This window comes from Nycticebus coucang, chromosome 2 (genome assembly GCF_027406575.1).
Source record: "Nycticebus coucang isolate mNycCou1 chromosome 2, mNycCou1.pri, whole genome shotgun sequence".
Lineage (NCBI taxonomy): Eukaryota > Metazoa > Chordata > Mammalia > Primates > Lorisidae > Nycticebus > Nycticebus coucang.
The window spans coordinates 44,314,052-44,333,288 of NC_069781.1; the positions used below are offsets into that span (position 1 = coordinate 44,314,052).

General features: G+C 42.5%; 2 protein-coding genes across 2 annotated transcripts in view; both read left to right on the forward strand.

The window, feature by feature from the left end:
• Nucleotides 1–12,904, forward strand: part of SPATA31F3 (SPATA31 subfamily F member 3) — a 58,752-nt gene extending 45,848 nt beyond the window's left edge. Inside the window, 3 exon segments of the mRNA XM_053606066.1 lie at nucleotides 11,042–11,099; nucleotides 12,351–12,767; nucleotides 12,883–12,904. Coding sequence (XP_053462041.1) covers nucleotides 11,042–11,099; nucleotides 12,351–12,767; nucleotides 12,883–12,904 — 497 coding nt within the window.
• Nucleotides 12,905–12,912: 8 nt separating this feature from the next.
• On the forward strand, nucleotides 12,913–16,092 carry LOC128596430 (putative protein FAM205B). Its single transcript, XM_053606068.1, has one exon. The coding sequence runs from the start codon at nucleotides 12,925–12,927 to the stop codon at nucleotides 16,090–16,092; it is 3,168 nt and encodes a 1,055-aa protein (XP_053462043.1). The 5' UTR covers nucleotides 12,913–12,924.
• Nucleotides 16,093–19,237: the final 3,145 nt, after the last annotated feature.

A 19,237-nucleotide genomic window follows, 5' to 3' on the forward strand; every position in this document is an offset into this window, starting at 1 on the left:
ACTGAGGACTTCAACATCCTTCTGACAGAACTGAACAGATCCTCCAAGAAGAAACTAAGCAAAGAAATGATGTGCTTAAACACAACTTGAATGGGCTTGATAGACACATATGGAACATTCGACCCCAATAATACTGAGTATACATTCTTCTCATCAGTTCCTGGATCATTCTTCAAAATTGATCGTATCTTAAGACACAAATCAAATCTTAACAAATTTAAAGGAATAGAAATTACACCTTGTATCTTTTTGAACCATGATGGAGTAAAAGTAGAACTCTCAACTCCAAAAAAAAAACTTCATTCCCATTAAAGTCATGGAAACTAAACAACCTTATGCTGAATGACAGGTAGGTCAAGGTGGAGGAAATCATCAGATGTTTTCAGTAATGAAGCCACAGGTTATCAAAACCTATGGGATACTGCAAAATCAGTCCCAAGAGAGAAATTCATTGTATTAAAATGGCCATATCCAAACAATGGAAAGAGAGTACATCAAAAATGTAATGAATTATCTCAAGGAAATGGAAAAGGAAGAGCAATCCAATCCTAAACCTAGCTTGTCTCGAATTCCCAGCCTCAAGTAATCCTCCTGCCTTAGCCTCCTGAGTTGTGGGGATTACAGGCATGGTCACTGCACTCAGTTCAAAACCATATGATTTCATTTATATGTCATTCTATACAAATCAGTGGTTGGCAATGATTAGAGGTAAGGAAAGGATTTGACTAAAAAGGAGCTATACGAGGGAATCTTAGGGATGATGGAACTTAATCTGTATCCTGACTATGGTGGTGGTAACATGAATCTATACAAATATTAAAATTCACTGACCTGTAAACACCCAAAAGTGAGTTTTACTATATAATTTTTTTCTTTTTTTTTTTGAGACAGAGTCTCACTATGTTGCCCTGGGTAGAGTGCCATGACGTCATAGTTCACAGCAACCTCAAACTCTTGGGCTTAAGCAATTCTCTTTCCTCAGCCTCCCAAGCAGCTGGAACTACAGGCACCCGCCACAATGCTTGGCTATTTTTTTGTTGCAGTTGTCATTGCTGTTTAGCTGGCCTGGGGCTGGGTTTGAACCCACCAGCCTGGGTTTATGTGCCAGCACCCTACCCACTGAGCTACAGGCACTGCCCTATACAAAATTCAAAAAAAAATCATACTTAAAAATATAAGTATTAAGAGCTGAGAACTACAATTAAAAAATTAAACATTTTTAAAAATAAAATATAAAGAACATTTTTTTGCATGGATGCTATTTCTGCAGAGTGAGCTGATTACTTATTTAAAATTCTCAGTAGGAACTCTTGCACCCAAAATGTTTTGAACCCATTATCTGCAGCCAAAGATTCTCTGAGTTTTAGCTCTAAGCTGTACAATACCAGACTAGATATCATATCTACTTTTGAGAAATAGTATTAAAAAGTTATGTATTAAACTGAAACCTAAAAAATGACTGATATTTAATCATTTCTTTACCTCAAAATGACAATTTCATTTGGATTCAATGTATAGGTTTGTAAATCATTATAGTTTAGGTGAACTCAAGATAGTCCCTTTGAGAGATTATGGCTATCTAGATCTTTAAATGGAGAATACAGGACATTAATAAAATGGCTACATTCTGGGGCTGTCATCCTGAAATAAAACGACAAATTTGGTGACTGAAACATGAAACAGGCATACTTCTACCTCAGGACCTTTTCATCACCCACCCCCCTTCTTCTAGTTATTTGCATGATTCACCCCCTCATCTCATGTCAGATCTTTAAGACATCCACTACTTAATCTATTTAAAATTGTAAACTCTGTTTTCTCTCTTAACCTTCTCTACTTTACTTTTCTCCATAGTATCTATTACCATGTAACATACTACATATTTCCCCTTATTTGTTTATTTTCTGTCTCCCCAATTAGAATGTAAGCTTACTGAGGACAAATCTTTTGTTAATTTCTCCTGTGCCTAGAATAAAGTCGGAAACATAAATTCACCTTTTGTAGGGGGAATGAAGTGGTTGTGGAAATGAGCAGCTGAGCTCTTCACCTGGGGATGTGCTGAACACTATCACATTGTGCACATTAGGTGAGATCCCACCAGTCACTCTCTCTCCTCTCCCTTCCCCCTCCTATCTCTCTCCTCCCCCTTGCTAGACTGTACTTGTGTTTTTCTTTCATGTGGGTATGTAGTTGTTTTACTATTGGTTTCATATAAGTATTGAGTAAATTGGATACTTCTTTTTCCATTCTTGAGATACTTTACTAAGAAGAATGTGTTTCAACTACGTCCAATATTATTCAGCCTTAAACAAAAGATGTAAAATCTCCATCTTTTCTTATAGCTGAATAGTACTCCATGGTAGATGTATACCATTGTTCATTAATCCATTCATGGGTTGATGGGCAGTTGGGTTGCTTTCATGTCTTGGCAATTGTGAATTGAGCTGCAATAAATATTGCAGTGCAAATGTCCTTGTGGTAAAATAATATTTTTCTTCTGGGTAGATACCTAGTAATGGGGTTGCAAGAGGAAATGGAAGGTCAACTTTTAGTTCTTTGAGAATTCTCCATACTTCTTTTCATAGAGATTGTATTAGTTGGCTATCCCACCAGCAGTGCAAAAAGTGTTCCCTTGTCTACACATCCATGCCAGCATCTGCAGATTCAGGATTTTGTGATGTGGGCTAATCTCACTGGAGTTAGGTAATATCTCAGAGTGGCTTTGATTTGCATTTCTCTAATGATTAGGGACAATGAGCATTTTTTTTGTGTTTGTTGGCCATTCATTTGTCACCTTCAGAGAAGTTTCTGTTCAAGTCTCTTGCCCACTTATAAACAGGGTTGTTTGCTCTTGTTCATTGAGTTTTCTATAGATTCTAGTTAGCAGTCCTTTATCAGATTGATAGCATGCAAATATCTTCTCCCATTCTGAAGGCTGTCTGTTTGCTTTAGTTGTGCAGAAGCTTTAGCTTGATCATGTCCCGTTTATTTATTTTTGTTGTTGCTGCACTTGCCAATGGGGTCTTCTTCATAAAATCTTTTCCCGTGCCAATTTTGTCAAGAGATTTTCCCCATATTTTCTTCTAGAATTTTTATTGTTTGTGTCTTAACTTTAAATCTTTTATCCAGTAAGAGTCAATTTTTTTCAGTAGCGAGAGGTGCAGATCCAATTTTAGTCTTCTATATGTGGCTAACCAATTCTTCAGGCACCTTTTATTAAATAAGGATTTTTTTCCCCCAGTGCATGCTTTTGTTTGGTTTACCAAATATCAAATGGCAATATGTGGTTCATCTCTAGGCTCTCTATTTTATTCCATAGTCCCATATCTCTATTTTTGTGCCAGATACAGAATCAACTTAAGTTCCATCAACAGATAAGTGGATAAAGAAAATGTTATATACACAATGGAATATCATTCAGCCTTCATAAGAAGGAATTCTGTCATTTGCAACAACATGGATGAACATGGAGCCCACATGCTAAGAAAAATAAGCCAAGCACAGAAAGACAAACACTGAATGATCTCACTTATATGTGAAATCTCTCTCTCTCTTTTTTTTTTTTTGTAGAGACAGAGTCTCACTTCATGGCCCTCGGTAGAGTGCCGTGGCCTCACACAGCTCACAGAAACCTCCAACTCCTGGGCCCAAGCGATTCTCTTGCCTCAGCCTCCCGAGCGGCTGGGACCGCAGGCGCCCGCCACAATGCCCGGCCATTTTTTGGTTGCAGTTTGGCCGGGGCAGGGTTCAAACCCGCCACCCTCGGTACATGGGGCCGGTGCCCCACCGACTGAGCCACAGGCGCTGCCCTTTTTTTTTTTTTGAGACAGAACCTCAAGCTGTCCCCCTGGGTAAAGTGCCATGGCATCACAGTTCACTCCAACTCCTGGGCTCAAGCGATGCTCCTGCCTCCACCTCCCAAATAGCTGGCACTACAGACACCCATCACAATGCCTGGCTATTTTTTGGTTACAGCCGTCATTGTTGTTTGGTGGGCCCAGGCTGGATTTGAACCTGCCAGCTCAGGTGTATGTGGCTGGCGCCTTAGCTGCTTGAGTCACAGGCGCCAAGCTGTTATATGTGAAATCTTAAAGTGTTCAACTTGTACAAGAAGAGTTTAGAAGAATGGTTATTGGGAGCTAAAGTAGAGGAAGGGGAGATAGTCATTAAAAGGCATAAAATCTCAGGAAGAATAACTTTAAGAAATCTACTGTATACAACATGGTGACTATGGTTAAAATAGTTAGCAATTTTCAAGAATATAATAATACATTATATTAAGTAGAAAGTAGATTTTAAGTTTTTACGATAAAAGGATAAATATGTGAGGTTATTCATGTGTTATTTAACTCAACTTAGCCATTCTACAATGTATGCTTATATCAAAACACCATGTTTCTGGGCACAGTGGTATGCACCTGTAGTCCCAGTTACTCAGGAGGCTGAGATTGAGAAGATTGTTTAATCCCAAGAGTTTGAGGCCATAGGGTGCTATGATCATACCTGTGAATAGCCACTGCACTTTGGCCTGAGTAACACAGTGAGATTCTGTCCTATAAAAACAAAAGCAAATCATATTGTACATGATACTCATATACATATAATTTGTGGCTCAAGGAGTAGGGCGCTGGTCCCATATGCCAGAGGTGGCGGGTTCAAACCCAGCCCCGGCCAAAAACCACAAAAAAATAAAATAAAATAATAAATAAATTTATTTATTTATTTTTGAGACAGAGTGTGACTCTGGTGCCCTGAGTAGAGTGCCATGGCCTTATAGCTCACAGCAACCTCGAGCTCTTGGGCTCAAGTGATCCTCTTGCCTCAGTTTTTCTATTTTTAGTAGAGACAGAGTCTCTCTATTGCTCAGGGTGATCTTGAACTCCCGAGTTCAAGCAATCCATCCGCCTTGGCCTCCCAGCATGCTAGGATTACAGGCGTGAGCCACCACACCCAGTCAAAAAATAAATTTTTGCTGAAAAAAAAAACTAAAGGAAATAGGAAAATAATACATGAACAAAATGAGAATATCAACAAAGAGGGGGAAATTATAAAAAGGAACCAAACGGAAATAACTATGGAGGTAAAAACTTTAAGAAGAGAGAGCCTCAAGGATCAGAACTAGCTAACCCATGCCTGAACTGCCGATGCTCCAAAAACAGGGCAATAATAAATGTATTATTTCAAGTCACTAAATTTTGTGGTAATTTTTATTCAGCAACAGATAACTAAGACAACATTCAACAAAATCCAAATTAAAATCCCAATATAAAAAATCTTGGAAATTGTGAATTGAGCTGCAATAAATATTTCGGTGCAAATGAATTTTTTTAGAATGAAAATCTTATTCTAAAATTCATTACCTATAATAAGCAAAATAACTTTGAAAAAAAGAATAAGATTAGAGGGTGTATCTACCTGTCTTCAAGACTTAGTATAAAATTATAGTAACCAAGACAATATGGTATTGTCTTCAAGATAGACAAATACAATGTGGATCAATAGAATTTAACAGAGTTCAGAACTAGACCCACACATACAACGTCATTTGATACTTTTTATTAACTTATTACATTTTTTGTTTTTGTGAGATGCACACTTTCAAAAGATTTTCATCGTTATACTGTTATTTTATAGCCATATTGGTAATGTTTTCATGCACAGAGCCATAAGGCTCAAGTTGTTTGGCTATCTAATTTTTTTACATTTATTAGAGATCTTAATGTGTTACTAGACCCCCAAAAGCCATCATAAAATCAGTCTCATTCTTGGCTTGGGGCCCATAGCACAGTGGTTATGGCGCCAGCCACATACAGTGAGGGTGGCGGTTCAAACCTGGCCCAGACCAGCTAAACAATTGCAACAAAAAAATAGCCAGGTGTTGTGGTAGATGCCTGTAGTCCCAGTTACTTGGAAGACTGAGGCAAGAGAATTGCTTAAGGCCAAGAGTTTGAGGTTGCTGTGAGCTGTGATGCCATGGCACTCTATTGAGGGTGACATACTGAGAATCTGTCTCAAAAAAAAAAAGCATTTAGTCTCATTCTTTTGAAATAAGTTCACACAATAAGGATGGCAAGAATCTAACATTTATAGATTTCTAGATAGTAAAGTCCTCAGCCAGTTTTTGGTAACTGCTTTTCAATTGAGTTCTAAAAATTAACAAAATGGACAAAATATTTATAAAGACACTTCACTGTAAAAGATATAAGGATGGCATATAAACACATGAAAAGATTTTCAACATCATTATTCATTAGGGAAACACAAATTAAAACCACAATGAGATACCAATACACACCTATTAGAATGGCTAAAATTATAAAGACTGATCACCTATCCTCCTCCCTTCCCTCCCTGGGTGGATGAAGGGTAATTGGTGGGTTTTACATGGGTACATGTCAAATTTATTAAGTGTAGAGTATAAATGTCTTAACACAATAATTAAGAAAGTGAGGTGAAGGCTATGTTAACCAATTTGTTGTATTTCAAATTGTATATAAAATCAGCACATTATACCCCATAAATGCATTAATGTACACAGCTATGATTAAAAAAAAAAAAAAAAGACTGATCTTCAAGATTTGGAAAAAATGATTCTGCGTTTTGTATGGAACTGGAAAAAACCCCATATAGCTAAGGCAGTTCTCTGTAACAAAAATAAAGCTGGGGGCATCAGCATACCAGATTTTAGTCTGTACTACAAAGCCATAGTGGTCAAGACAGCATGGTACTGGCACAAAAATAGAGACATAGACACTTGGAATCGAATTGAAAACCAAGAAATGAAACTAACATCTTGCAACCATCTAACCTTCAATAAACCAAATAAGAACATACCTTGGGGAAAAGACTCCCTATTCAATAAATGGCGTTGGGAGAACTGGATGTCTACATGTAAAAGACTGAAACTGGACCCACACCTTTCCCCACTCACAAAAATTGATTCAAGATGGATAAAGGACTTAAATTTAAGGCATGAAACAATAAAAATCCTCCAAGAAAGCATAGGAAAAACACTGGAAGATATCGGCCTGGGGAAAGACTTCATGAAGAAGACTGCCATGGCAATCGCAACAACAACAAAAATAAACAAATGGGACTTCATTAAACTGAAAAGTTTCTGTACAGCTAAGGAGACAATAACCAAAGCAAAGAGACAACCTACACAATAGGAAAGGATATTTGCATATTTTCAATCAGACAAAAGCTTGATAACTAGGATCTATAGAGAACTCAAATTAATCCACATGAAAAAAGCCAACAATCCCATATATCAATGGGCAAGAGACATGAATAGAACCTTCTCTAAAGAAGATAGACGAATGGCTAACAAACATATGAAAAAATGTTCATCATCTCTGTATATTAAAGAAATGCAAATCAAAACCATCCTGAGATACCATCTAACCCCAGAGAGAATGGCCCACATCACAAAATCTCAAAACTGCAGATGCCGGCGTGGATGTGGAGAGAAGGGAACACTTTTACACTGCTGGTGGGACTGCAAACTAGTACAACCTTTCTGGAAGGAAGTATGGAGAAACCTCAAAGCACTCAAGCTAGACCTCCCATTTGATCCTGCAATCCCATTACTGGGCATCTACCCAGAAGGAAAAAAATCCTCTTATTATAAGGACACTTGTACTAGACTGTTTATTGCAGCTCAATTTACAATCGCCAAAATGTGGAAACAGCCTAAATGCCCACCAACCCAGGAATGGATTAACAAGCTGTGGTATATGTACACCATGGAATACTATTCAGCTATTTAAAAAAAATGGAGACTTTACATCCTTCGTATTAACCTGGATGGAAGTGGAAGACATTATTCTTAGTAAAGCATCACAAGAATGGAGAAGCATGAATCCTATGTACTCAATTTTGATATGAGGACAATTAATGACAATTAAGGTTACGGGGGGGGGGGAAGCAGAAAGAGGGACGGAGGGAGGGGGGTGGGGCCTTGGTGTGTGCCACACCTTCCGGGGCAAGACATGATTGCAAGAGGGACTTTACCAAACAAATGCAATCAGTGAAACCTGGTTTATTATACCCCCAATGAATCCCCAACAATAAAAAAAAAAAAGACTGATCATACCAAGGGTTGCCAAGGATGTAGAGAAATGAACTCTCATACACTGCTGGCAGGAATAAAAATGGTATATCTTGAAAACAATTTGAGAATTTAAAAAATTAAAGATACATTGTTGTAGTCCATTTAATGCTGCTATAATGAAATACTACGCTGTAGCAGCCTGTATAGTCTATGGCTAGGAGGACTGAGAGTTATAAAAAATACCTATATAGCTCAATAATGGAACACCCTGGTGAAAAGGGCATGGAGAGGGATTTGGCTCTCCTAACAAGCATGAGAGCGTGAGAGATGAAAGTATTGGTGAATTGGCAGTCTCTACACCTGTGGTGTTGAGAAGCACGAGATCAGCTTTATATTAGGCTGGAAGAGCAGGCAGTCAGGAGTGTGCGCATTCTATCACAGACCCACATACTCTGACTCTGTCCCTTCTACTGCCTGCAGAACGCCAGCACAGCATCTCTCTGCTGAAGATCACTAAGCTGTGCTAAAGACTAAGATCTATCTATTCTAAGAAGACTGCTTTACTCTCTCAAAGACTATCTCTCTCTCTCCCTTTGGCTAAAGGAAATAGCCCTCAGACACCTAAGAGCAATTGTTCCTGAGCGAGATAACAGCGTAGCAGTCCACATCCAAAACACAGCTAGATAGGGGCAGAGATCAACCAGTCCCGGGCCCTGATAAGTGGCAACCACGAAGGGACCCCAACACTACAGAATGGGTAATTTATTATATAAAGAACAGAAATTTCTCTCTCATGGTTCTGGAGGCTAGAAATCTAAGACCAAGCTGGCAGCCAATTTGGTATGGCTCAGTCTCTACTTCTAAGATAACAACTTGGTAATGTGCCCTCCAAACTGATTTATTTACTGTGTGCATGGAGAGAAATCGCATAGTGATAACCCAATTTACCAACAGAATTCGATATATTTATACATGCCTTTTAGAGAGAAGAGAGGAAATTGAGGAACATAGGTTAATAAAGTGTTGCTACGGAGGATGGGAGAAATAGATTGACTTATAAATTAACCTGAGAGACAGATATGTTTCTCTGGTGTATTTCCAGAACAAGTGGGAGAGTTGGTGGAGGTTCCTTGTCCCAACCACCTTTTCTCATAAGGTTCCCTGTGTGTCAAAGCACTCAGTTTTCTGAGGATGGATGACCATGCAGTTGTTAATGAGACAGATGAGCCATTGTGCTGGTATAGAAGGTGGAGGGTGAAGAAAAAGTGAAGGTGAAGAAAAAGACACTGTTTATGAGCTTGACACATTCAATCCCAGGCTCCATTTGCAGATAACCAGATGCCCTCACCACAGACTGATAAGAACATGAGCTTCCATATTGCACATGCCTTATGAAACAGGGAGGGCTTTGTGATGTAGTCTGGTAGCCTGGTTCCATCCTCTGTGAGGCGAACATGACAAGGTCTAGTGTTGGGAGTCATTAGGCACTAGGACCCTGAATGCCTAGATGAGATGGCTGATCTCCTCGTGCTAATGAGATTTCAATTATGTTGAGCCTTACTTTTATTCTGTGGGACCTCAGATATCCCATATATATCTATGGCTGCATCTTCATCATTATCCTAATTATCTGGCAACTGAAAAGGTGCTTCTGTAGATTATGGGTGAAACCTAAAAGCATCTGCTGCCGGGTAAGGAAACACCATGAGCACAACTGAACTAATTAAGCCTCAGATGAGAAGGTTCTAAGCTCCAAGGTCCTTTCTTATGACCTTATTGCCCCTTCTTACAAGTATTTATACCATACCTTCAACTACTTTTATATAAAAGAATCTATCTATCTATCTATCTATAGATATATAGCTAGATACTATCTATCTATTATGTAGATAGATACAGTCTTTTTCTTCTCAGAGCCTAGAAGTAATTTCTTACTAGGCCTTCCTATAGCACATTCTAATTGAAAACCCAAGAAACTCTCTATTTGGCTTGAATAAAAACTTAGATGTTATGATATCTACCTCACTATATCACAGAAGACCTCAAAATATGGTAGATTTTCCTGGCTGGTGTTCAGTTAAGGCACATGTAAGCTGAAGTCCTTGGCAAATAGAATCATCATGTAGTCTTTTATCTGTACCATTCATTGTCTTGTTTCATCCTTAGTCTCCAGCAGAATTTCTCCTCTGGGAATTGGATGGGTGATACATAGTTTGGGAAAGCCTCAAAGTGAACTAGAAATAACCAAATAGGGGAAATGTTGGGGTGAAAAAAGGTGGAGTTTGGGTAAAGGAAACATAGGTGGGTGTATAAAAAACAAATATATAGAAGGGGGGAGTGGGAAATGTATATGAACCTTGTTTCACTTTGGACATGAGAAGGAAAATGGTGTCTCAGCTTCACATTCTGATGTTTTTGTCTTTCAGCGTCACCGGAAGATCAGGCAAAGGGCTAGAGATGCAGTATCAAGAGGTAAAGTCTCAATCTCTCCTCTAAGTATCTTCTACTGTGGGCAAGTTTCCCAGGGATCCTGTCCCTCCTTGACCCATGATGTCCAGTGCCAGGTTCTCTAACCACTCCAACTCCCTGGACTGACAACTTTCCTAGAAGATTTCTGTGGATTGCGTATCAGAACTTGGGAATGTTCCATAATTCCCTACATTATTCCCATGAAAACAAAACACTGAGGAAGTAGGGCGGATATCCTTAATTGTGTAATTTACTCGTTTTATAACCCTGTAAATGTCATTTCTTCTGTCAGTGCTGTTCACCATAAAATGGTCATCTGGTGATTTTCCTTTACTCAGAGCATGTTTGTCAAGATCAATTGAGAATAGGTACAGGAGAACAGGTCATGAGCGATGACATTACACAGAAAGTGCCTCAGCATTGACAGTTGGAGTTTCCAGGGCCCTCTCTCTGACAGTCAGAGGCCTCCAGCTTCCTACAGATACCCAAGCCATGTAACACTGTGTCTTTGTTCCTTAGCATGGATACTTTCTCAAGAAGTTGAGAAGCCACAGGAGCTGGTCTCAGTCATGAAAAGGTGATTTCTTGCTCTTTGCCTTCTCCTAACATCTCTAGGCCTGTGATGATTTCTCAGCTTGGTGTAGGGAAGGGATGAGGATAATGGCTGGCTGGGTGGAAACATACAGTAGGAGTAGGGGCTGCTTCACTAGTTGAGCGGGTTGCCAGGGTAGAGGGGCCAGACCAAATAACCCGGAGGGAAGAGTCACATAATTCTGCTTTGTGGTTGGGTCACAGTAGTTTTGGAATAAAGGATTTCACCAGTGAATAATTCATAAAAGACATGAAATGGAGTTGCATTCAGCATGAGACAAATTATCCAATTAAGAGAATGGGTTTTTCTGGGCACGGTGGCTCATATCTGTAATCCCAGTGCTCTGGGAGGCTGAGATGGGTGGATCACCTGAGCTCGTGACTTCGAGACCAGCCTGAGCCAGAGTGAGACCCTGTCTATTAAAAAAAAAAAAATAGCTGGGCATTGTGGCAGGCACCTGTAGTCTCAGACACTTGAGAGGCTGAGGCAAGAGAATCGCTTGAGCCTAAGAGTCTTGAGGTTGCTGTGAGCTATGATGCCACAGCACTCTACCAAGGGGCAACAAAGTGAGATTCTGTCTCTAAAAAAAAATGGGTTTTACATGAAGTCATCATTGCCATATTCTCTTTACAGCTATACCTTTTTATGGGCAGAGTCCACTAACCTTTCAGGACTGATGATACTATCTCTTCCAGTTTAGTCTTCAGTGAGGCCAGTTCCTGGGACAGTACTTAGATAGGAGTCTGTCATCTTATCAACTTGAGATCTTTACAGAAAATGATTGATTTCTAAGGGATATTGGGTATAGCTGCAAGATATCCTGTGGTCTTCAGAATGCTGGACCACATTTTCCATAGTTGGGATGTACTGAATAGCCTCAAAGGTGACTGATCCAGGCTCTGCTTGGTGGTGCTCCTGGCGATGCCATATGCCTGATTTCTTTCTCATAGTTCAGTTTCTAAAGGTCAACACAGAAATAACCTCAGGTCCCATCCTCTCTGAAGACAGTGCCTTTTCCATGGGTTGTCTGAAACCTTTCCCAGACCCTCAGCCCAGCCCACCACCACATCTTCCCAAATGGCATTTTCTTATGAAGAAAAACAGAGGCATAGACATATAGGGGGTGCAGGGTCCAGAATTGTAGGACTAGGGAAGGGGAGTGCAACTTCAGACCACAATCTTCCAAGAAGGCAGATGTCACTCCATCATAAATAGTTTCTGTATTTCCCTTCCCAGCCAGGACTGGCTACCTCAGGAAGAAAGTGTTCGTCAGCTCCTGTGTGCAGATCCCTGCTGCCGCACCTGCAATTCTGTGGCTCTGGAGATTCAGGAATTGCTGGTGGGTGAGCACAACCAGATCTCCCCCAACTTAATAGGGCCATCACAGAGCTCTTCTTGCCTAGAAATGTTGTCCATATCTAGTGTACCTTTTGAGACAAATCTGAAACTTCATTCTCGGCACAATAAAAACATTTCATTGGCACCTGTAAACCCTAAAATGGTGAAATTAATGGATCAGAAATCTTTAGCCAAGTCAGCTGCCCAGTCAACCAATGCAGTCAGAGTCCAAGATTACTGGGCAGAGCACTGTCAGCTACGACAGGACTTTGTGCCAAATGTGCTACGGGGCCCAGAGACTATGGCTTCTTCAAGGTGTGAGGAGCCTGTGGTTCCTGTGAATCAGCAGATGATGCAAAGAAATGCCAATTTTGTCCAGAGGAATGAATGCCAGTATCACTTTAACTCTCAACTTGCTTTGCTGCCCCAGAACCCAGAGACCATTAACATGACACATCCTGTGGCCTTGAATATGGTCCTTCCCTGCCACTTGCCATTCCTCACTCCTGAAGTCTTGAGGCTTCTTGAGGTACATGTGAAAAAATGGATGCATTTCCAGAGATGGGGGCTCCCCAGACGTGTAGAAGAATCCCTGAGGCAGCTTATGCCAAACCCACCATTGTATTACCAGCCTGAGAATATTCCTCAAGTCTCTAATCATAGATTTGAGACCATTTCGCATGAGACCTTGTGTTCATGTACGGCCAGCCAACCCACTCAGACCTTCTGGGTTTCTGAATGGTCCATGATGAACCCACAAGAAAAACAGTACTGTGAGAAAATCCCAAACCCTGTGGCTCTCGCCTTGCCATCTCCAGACCTTAAAGTCCTAAGTGGCTTCTATCCACTGCCTGGGGGCCAGGCTAGTGACTTGGGAAGCCATCTGCAGAAAAAATATAGCCAGCTATTCTGTGGCCTCCCTTCTCTGCACAGTGAGTCTCTGGTTGCCACTTTCCTGGGCTCCCAAGGCCTGCCCAAGAGGAAGAACATGTCCAAGACCCCCATGAAGGGCCCTTTCTTCTTGAAGAATGTCTCCTCCCTCCCCCTGCCACCTAAAACCCCACCCTTATCAGCACCCCCTTCTTCCCCACCTTCCCCAAATTGGGTGTCTCCATCTGACCAGCAACAAGCTCAGATCAATATCCCATTTCTGACTCTGGCTGAGTGTGAAGCCTTGGAGTGGCACCTGCTGCAGAGACAGCTCCAGCGTCAGTGGGGCTTGCCAGCTATCTTCCAGGGAACTCAGCATGCCCACAGCCCCATGCAGAATGAGCCTTGTGACAAAGCCCAGTTTCCTGAAATGGTGAAAACTTCCTGGCCAGGGAAGCCTATCTCAGTTTTCACCAGGCAACTACTCTTCTTCCCGGAGCATGCTCGGAGGCTGCTAGAATTCCACCTCCAGAAGCAGCTGATTCACCATCGCTGGGGCCTGCCCCAGAAGATCCAGCGGTCCATTCAGTTGCTCCATTCTTACACTGACCAGAAGACTTTGTCCTGGAGCAGCACAACGCTAGCCGACTTAAGCCTCCCGCAGCCTATCGCCTTAGAAGACAATGGGAATAGTGCTGAGTTCTCACCCATCACGGACCCAGAGTCCATCCCCACGCCACATTTGTTTGCTCAGGTCAAGGCAATATTGCAGAGCCACATTGACTCCAAATGTGGACAGATCCACCAGGGCAAGGTTCCTGCTTGTGTATTTACTTCCTGGGACTGCATAATTCCTGGAGGAATGGCAGTGACTCCCTTCCCTTGCATTCCAGAAAGCCAGCCCCTGGAGCCACAGGCAGCAAGTGACCCCAATCTATATGACAAACTTATGCCCTGGATGCCAAAGGCCCTTGATCAGCAGCAACAGGCCTTACTAGGTACTGTCACTGAACACCCCAAGCTGCCCAAAGCCTTGTCTGAGGGAGCCAAGGAGAAATTGGAGACAACTTTACGGCACAAGTATCTGGCCTTCCTGTCAGGGCTGCCTGCTCTCTACTATGTGGCTCTCTCCAGAGCCATGGCCTCTGCTGTCACTAGCAAACCTGTCACCACAGAGATGGTGCCTGAGCCTGTCGAAGTTCCAGCAGAGCCTCTGACTGAGATCTCACTTGAAGAAGAGCGTTCAAGCCCTGGGCCATGCTTTCAAGACAACAATGAGACTTGTGCAGATGCTGCAGAAGAGCTTCAGCCTGCAGTGGAAGCGGAAGAAACGATGGAGGCAGTGTCTCAAGAAAGCCAGATACATTCTTCTAACCGCATGTCACTCAAGACACATATCTTGGCCAAACTGAATTTCCACCTCAGAAAAAAGATCCTAGAGATACAATTGGGGGTTCCCATAAGGGCGAGAGAGTCTATGGAACAAACTGCAGCAGTCCCAGAGGACACATCCACACGGGGCGCTCATGGGAGTCTAAATAACCAAAGAGAAACGTTGCTCCAGGAACCACCCATCCCACCAGACACTCATGTCCCAGATCTAGATCCAGTTAATGTTACTGAACAGCTGGCCATTGAGTTGAAGCCAGTGCAGCAGGACCACAAGGAACCTGGTTCCAAAGCAGTGCTCCATGGTTCTGCCCACTGGATCTCCAAGATTCCACAACCCACTGGGGACATGACAGAGGCCCAGGTGCTTTGTGTTCAGGTGGAGACCAGTGTGAACAACCCCAGCCTGGAGGAACCCTGGAGCCCTGAGCCCCAAAGCCCGGACAAGAGCAAGGATTCAGCCCAAGTCCCCATGTTGGCAGAAAAGATAGAAGACCCAGGGAAACCCAAAGCAGTTGGAGACCATGGAGCAGGGGATGCAGGGTTTAGTCTCTCCTCAACCAGAGAGGAAAGACACCCTGGTGAAGACCAGAGGCCAGGAGACAGGCTTCCGAACAAGATATCCCAAGGCTCCTGGAGACACAGCCATAGATTTCATCATCTTGCTGATCACTGTCTACACAGCCTCCAGTTTTACCCTCAGCCTGAGCTGTCAGACCTATACCCAGGAGCTCCTGGTGGGGAAGCACCTGAGAATGCCCTGCAGGACAGTCAAACCGAGCTAAATGTCATCCTCGAACCAGCAATAATTCCTGAAAATGCCCAGGGTGAGGTGGCCGAGTCGTCACAGGACCAGCCTTTCCCAAGCCAACTAATTGAGGATAAGCCTTTGCAGGGCCAAACTTTGCAAGACCAGGTTTTGCATGAACAGGTGATGCCAGCCTCTACTCACAAGAGGCCCAGCCTCCCAAAATCTAGCTTAAAAAATGAAATGAAATCCTTCTTACACCATATTAACCTCATGACAAAAGGCAAACGGCATGAGGAATCCATGTTCTCAATAGCTGAGAAAGTGGCCAAAACCAGGAAAGAAAATGTTGAAAAGAGCCTGGTTCCAGCCAAAAGCCCTAAGGGGAGAACTAGGACAGAGAAGCCAACAGGGCACTCCAAGGCCCATTCTCCCACCACAGAGAAGCCGGTGGTCCGGGTCTTCTCAGGTGGTGCCTATACCTCAGACAACAATCTCCGGTTTCGCTCCAGACAACCTGATTCTGCCTCGGTCCTGGGCCACTCCCACCACTGCCCTTGGCACTGTCCTCGAGGGGCTTGTGCCAACCAGCCAAGGGCATCCTGTTTAGCTCCCAACCTCCACCTGAAATAGAAATGCTGAAGTCTGTCTGCCTGAGAACACTGATGGGAATGAAGGCTTGTAGGCTGCCCAATCGCCACATCCTTTTAAGAAGACTGCTGTTTCATTCCCATAAATGTGCAGGTGGGGCAGAGAGCCACCTAAAATACACTGCATATCTAAGCAAACAGTCCTCTGTCTGCTCCTTGTTTCTGCTGTATTATGTTAAGGGAAGACATGGTGGGGAGGAGTCCAAAAGTCCTTCCTATCTAGGAAATAGGTTTAACCCACAAATGGGTCGGATGCGTAGAGTTAGAGGAGTGCCACAGTGCCCCCTTGTGAGGAGGTTGCTTTTGTGTTTATCAAAACCACGGATGTCAAATCGAGATGATAGAATCTCCTCTGTTTGCTCCCTGTTTGTACAGGGAAGATTTTTCTAGAGAACTCATCTGGGTACCCACTGTAACACTGCTGCCTGCTTATCACCTCCACTGCCTGCTTATCACCTCCACTGCCTTTCAGCTGCATAAAATGAATGGGGTCTGGAATGCCATCACAGTAGAAAATGGAGAGAGACTTGTACTTCACCCTTAGGGAAAGGTAGGGAGGGGGAACATGTAGTTGGAGGTCTGACAAGAGGTGACACATTCCTTGGAGAAAAGTCAAGAGGAAAACCCAGTGCTCAAATACTCTGGGAAGGGAGGGAGTAAACTCTGAGCTTTGTTCTGCTTGCTCTTGGTGTGATGGAGGGCAGGGAGTTAATCACTGAAGTTTCTGGGAAAGAAACACAAACATACCAGGTATTCTAAACATATTTAAAGCTGTCAAGTGTCAACTCAAATAAATGACTGAGGCAAAAATCTCAGTCAATGTAGATTAACTAAGCCAAGATTTTAAGGACGCATTCAGGCTCAGTTCCTGCAGCTCACGCGGCTAAGGCACCAGCCACTTACACCTGAGCTGGCGGGTTCAAATCCAGCCCTGGCCCGCCAAACAACAACAACAGCTGCGACCAAAAAATAGCCAGGCGTTGTGGCAGGTGCCTGTAGTCCCAGCAACAGGCAGGCAGGAGAATCGCTTGAGCCCAGGAGTTGGAGGTTGCTGTGAGCTGTGATGCCACGGCACTCTACCCAGGGTGACAGCTTGAGGTTCTGTCTCAAAAAAAAAAAAAAAAAAGGATGCATCCAGGAAAAACATGAACCACCACCAAGTTGTGCCCATTTTTCCAAAGGAGAGGTTGGAAATTTCTGCATTTAAGAGCATACAGAAAAGGAACGAGATAAGGGGATGATGAGATAGTGGTTACATTATTGTGAAGGTCAAGAAATCTACATTATACATAAAATAAGGGAGTGAAGGAAGCATTAGTTATGGAGATATCCTTGGTCTTGTCTCCAGCTCTGTTACCTGTAAGATAAACTTGTAATTCATTATTAGTGTGGGATTAGATAGACTTTAGTTTTAGGTGCTAGATATAGGTACAATTTGCATGTCCTTGCTTATGGGAGGTTAATAAATTTCCTAATGAATGATCTGTGGGGCCAGTTCTTCATAGGTACCTGCCTGAGGCTGTAATTTTCTTTTTACACAAGTTACTGCCAGCATCTTGTACCCAGCCCTAATACTGTGTCCCGTGTCTATACCAACTCACTTGAGGTCCTTCTCCATCACCCTCCTTTCCACAATCCTTACTGCTTCATGGTAACTAATGTGCCTAACTCAGTCAGCTGAATCACCTCCTAAGATCTTCCTCATGCCTCCCCACCAAAGGATGATTTCCTGTCAAGAGTGGCACCACATAAGCCTGGCAGCTCCAGCCCTAGGTTCCTCTCAGCCTTCCCTATCTTTTCATTACATCTCAGTGCATTTTTTTTAAAGCACTAAAAACCACTCACCTTAATTGTTTAAAGACTTTAAAGTTTTTGGAAAGTGTCCTATTAATCAGCCATAGAAAGTGACCAAAACTTTTGACCGTAACACCACACACAAATCTCTAACAACCAGATCAGCAGCTCATAGCTGAAGTGGACTCTGGTTCCTTTGCATCTCTCTGGTAATGTCCAATGTTTTGCTATTTGGGAGAAATATCTGTTTATCATTAATAGAAATATTATGTACAATTCTCTGAAACCCTTGGGATGAAATGGAGAAACCCAAGAGGGAGGCTGAGAAACAAGAGGCTGAGAGGGAAGCTGAGAGGCAAGCTGATATCTATAAGCAACTGCTAAGAAATGCAAGGCCCTCCAAATGATATCCTGCCCACATTTCTCCCTGCCACACATACTAAATGAAATTACCCCTACAGACCTACTTGAGGAGTCCTCTCCATGTAGGAGGCCTCTCAGTACCCGCAGAGCTCTTTCCTGCTACCTGTGCTGTTGAGCCTCTTACCCCCAGCCTAGCACCAATACTGGGTAGGTGATCCACCACCAAAGGCAGCCTCGGTAATCCTGCCCATCCAGTTGGACCTTTTCATGGTGGCCATCATACTTACATTCCCTGGAACCTCTGAGACCTAAGTAGATCCAGTCCTTCCTTCTCCAGTTACTTTAGTTAGAGGAGGCACTGGTCTTCCTGGAAGGCAGAATTACATAGTTCACGGATATGCTTGGTCTGCTCAATAGTTAAGTATAAGATTTGGGTTATTCCCTTCCTTTTGGAAGGAAATTTGTGGCTGAAGTGGCCAAAGTGTAATTTTAGGGGAAGATGGTAAACACAAAGTGAAGCAAAAAATTACAACATAAGGAAAACATTATAAAATTCTTCAGCAAGTGTTTTTATAATTTTCAGGCCAAATGTCTGACCCTGTTGGAAGAACACAGGTTTTGAGGTCAAAGTCACGAGAATGGAATGTGGGAAAAAATAAGCAGGGTTAGATTGCTTGCTCTGGGATTTGGCAAGTTACTTAACATTTATGAGCCCCAGTTTCTTCATCTGGGAAAATGGAATAACTGTACATTCATATCTCAAAACTCAATTACTATTAATGTACTGGTGATTCTCAAAGCCACTTTTCTGACCCAGGCTTTCCCTGAGTGCCAAACTATACAGTCAACAGTTGGGGCAAAACTCCATCTTGTTCTAAAGACAATTCAAATTAATTCAAAATTTCCAAATATCTCCACCCTACCAAATTCTTTTCTTTCCTTTCTTTCTTTCTTCCTTTTTTTTTTTTTTT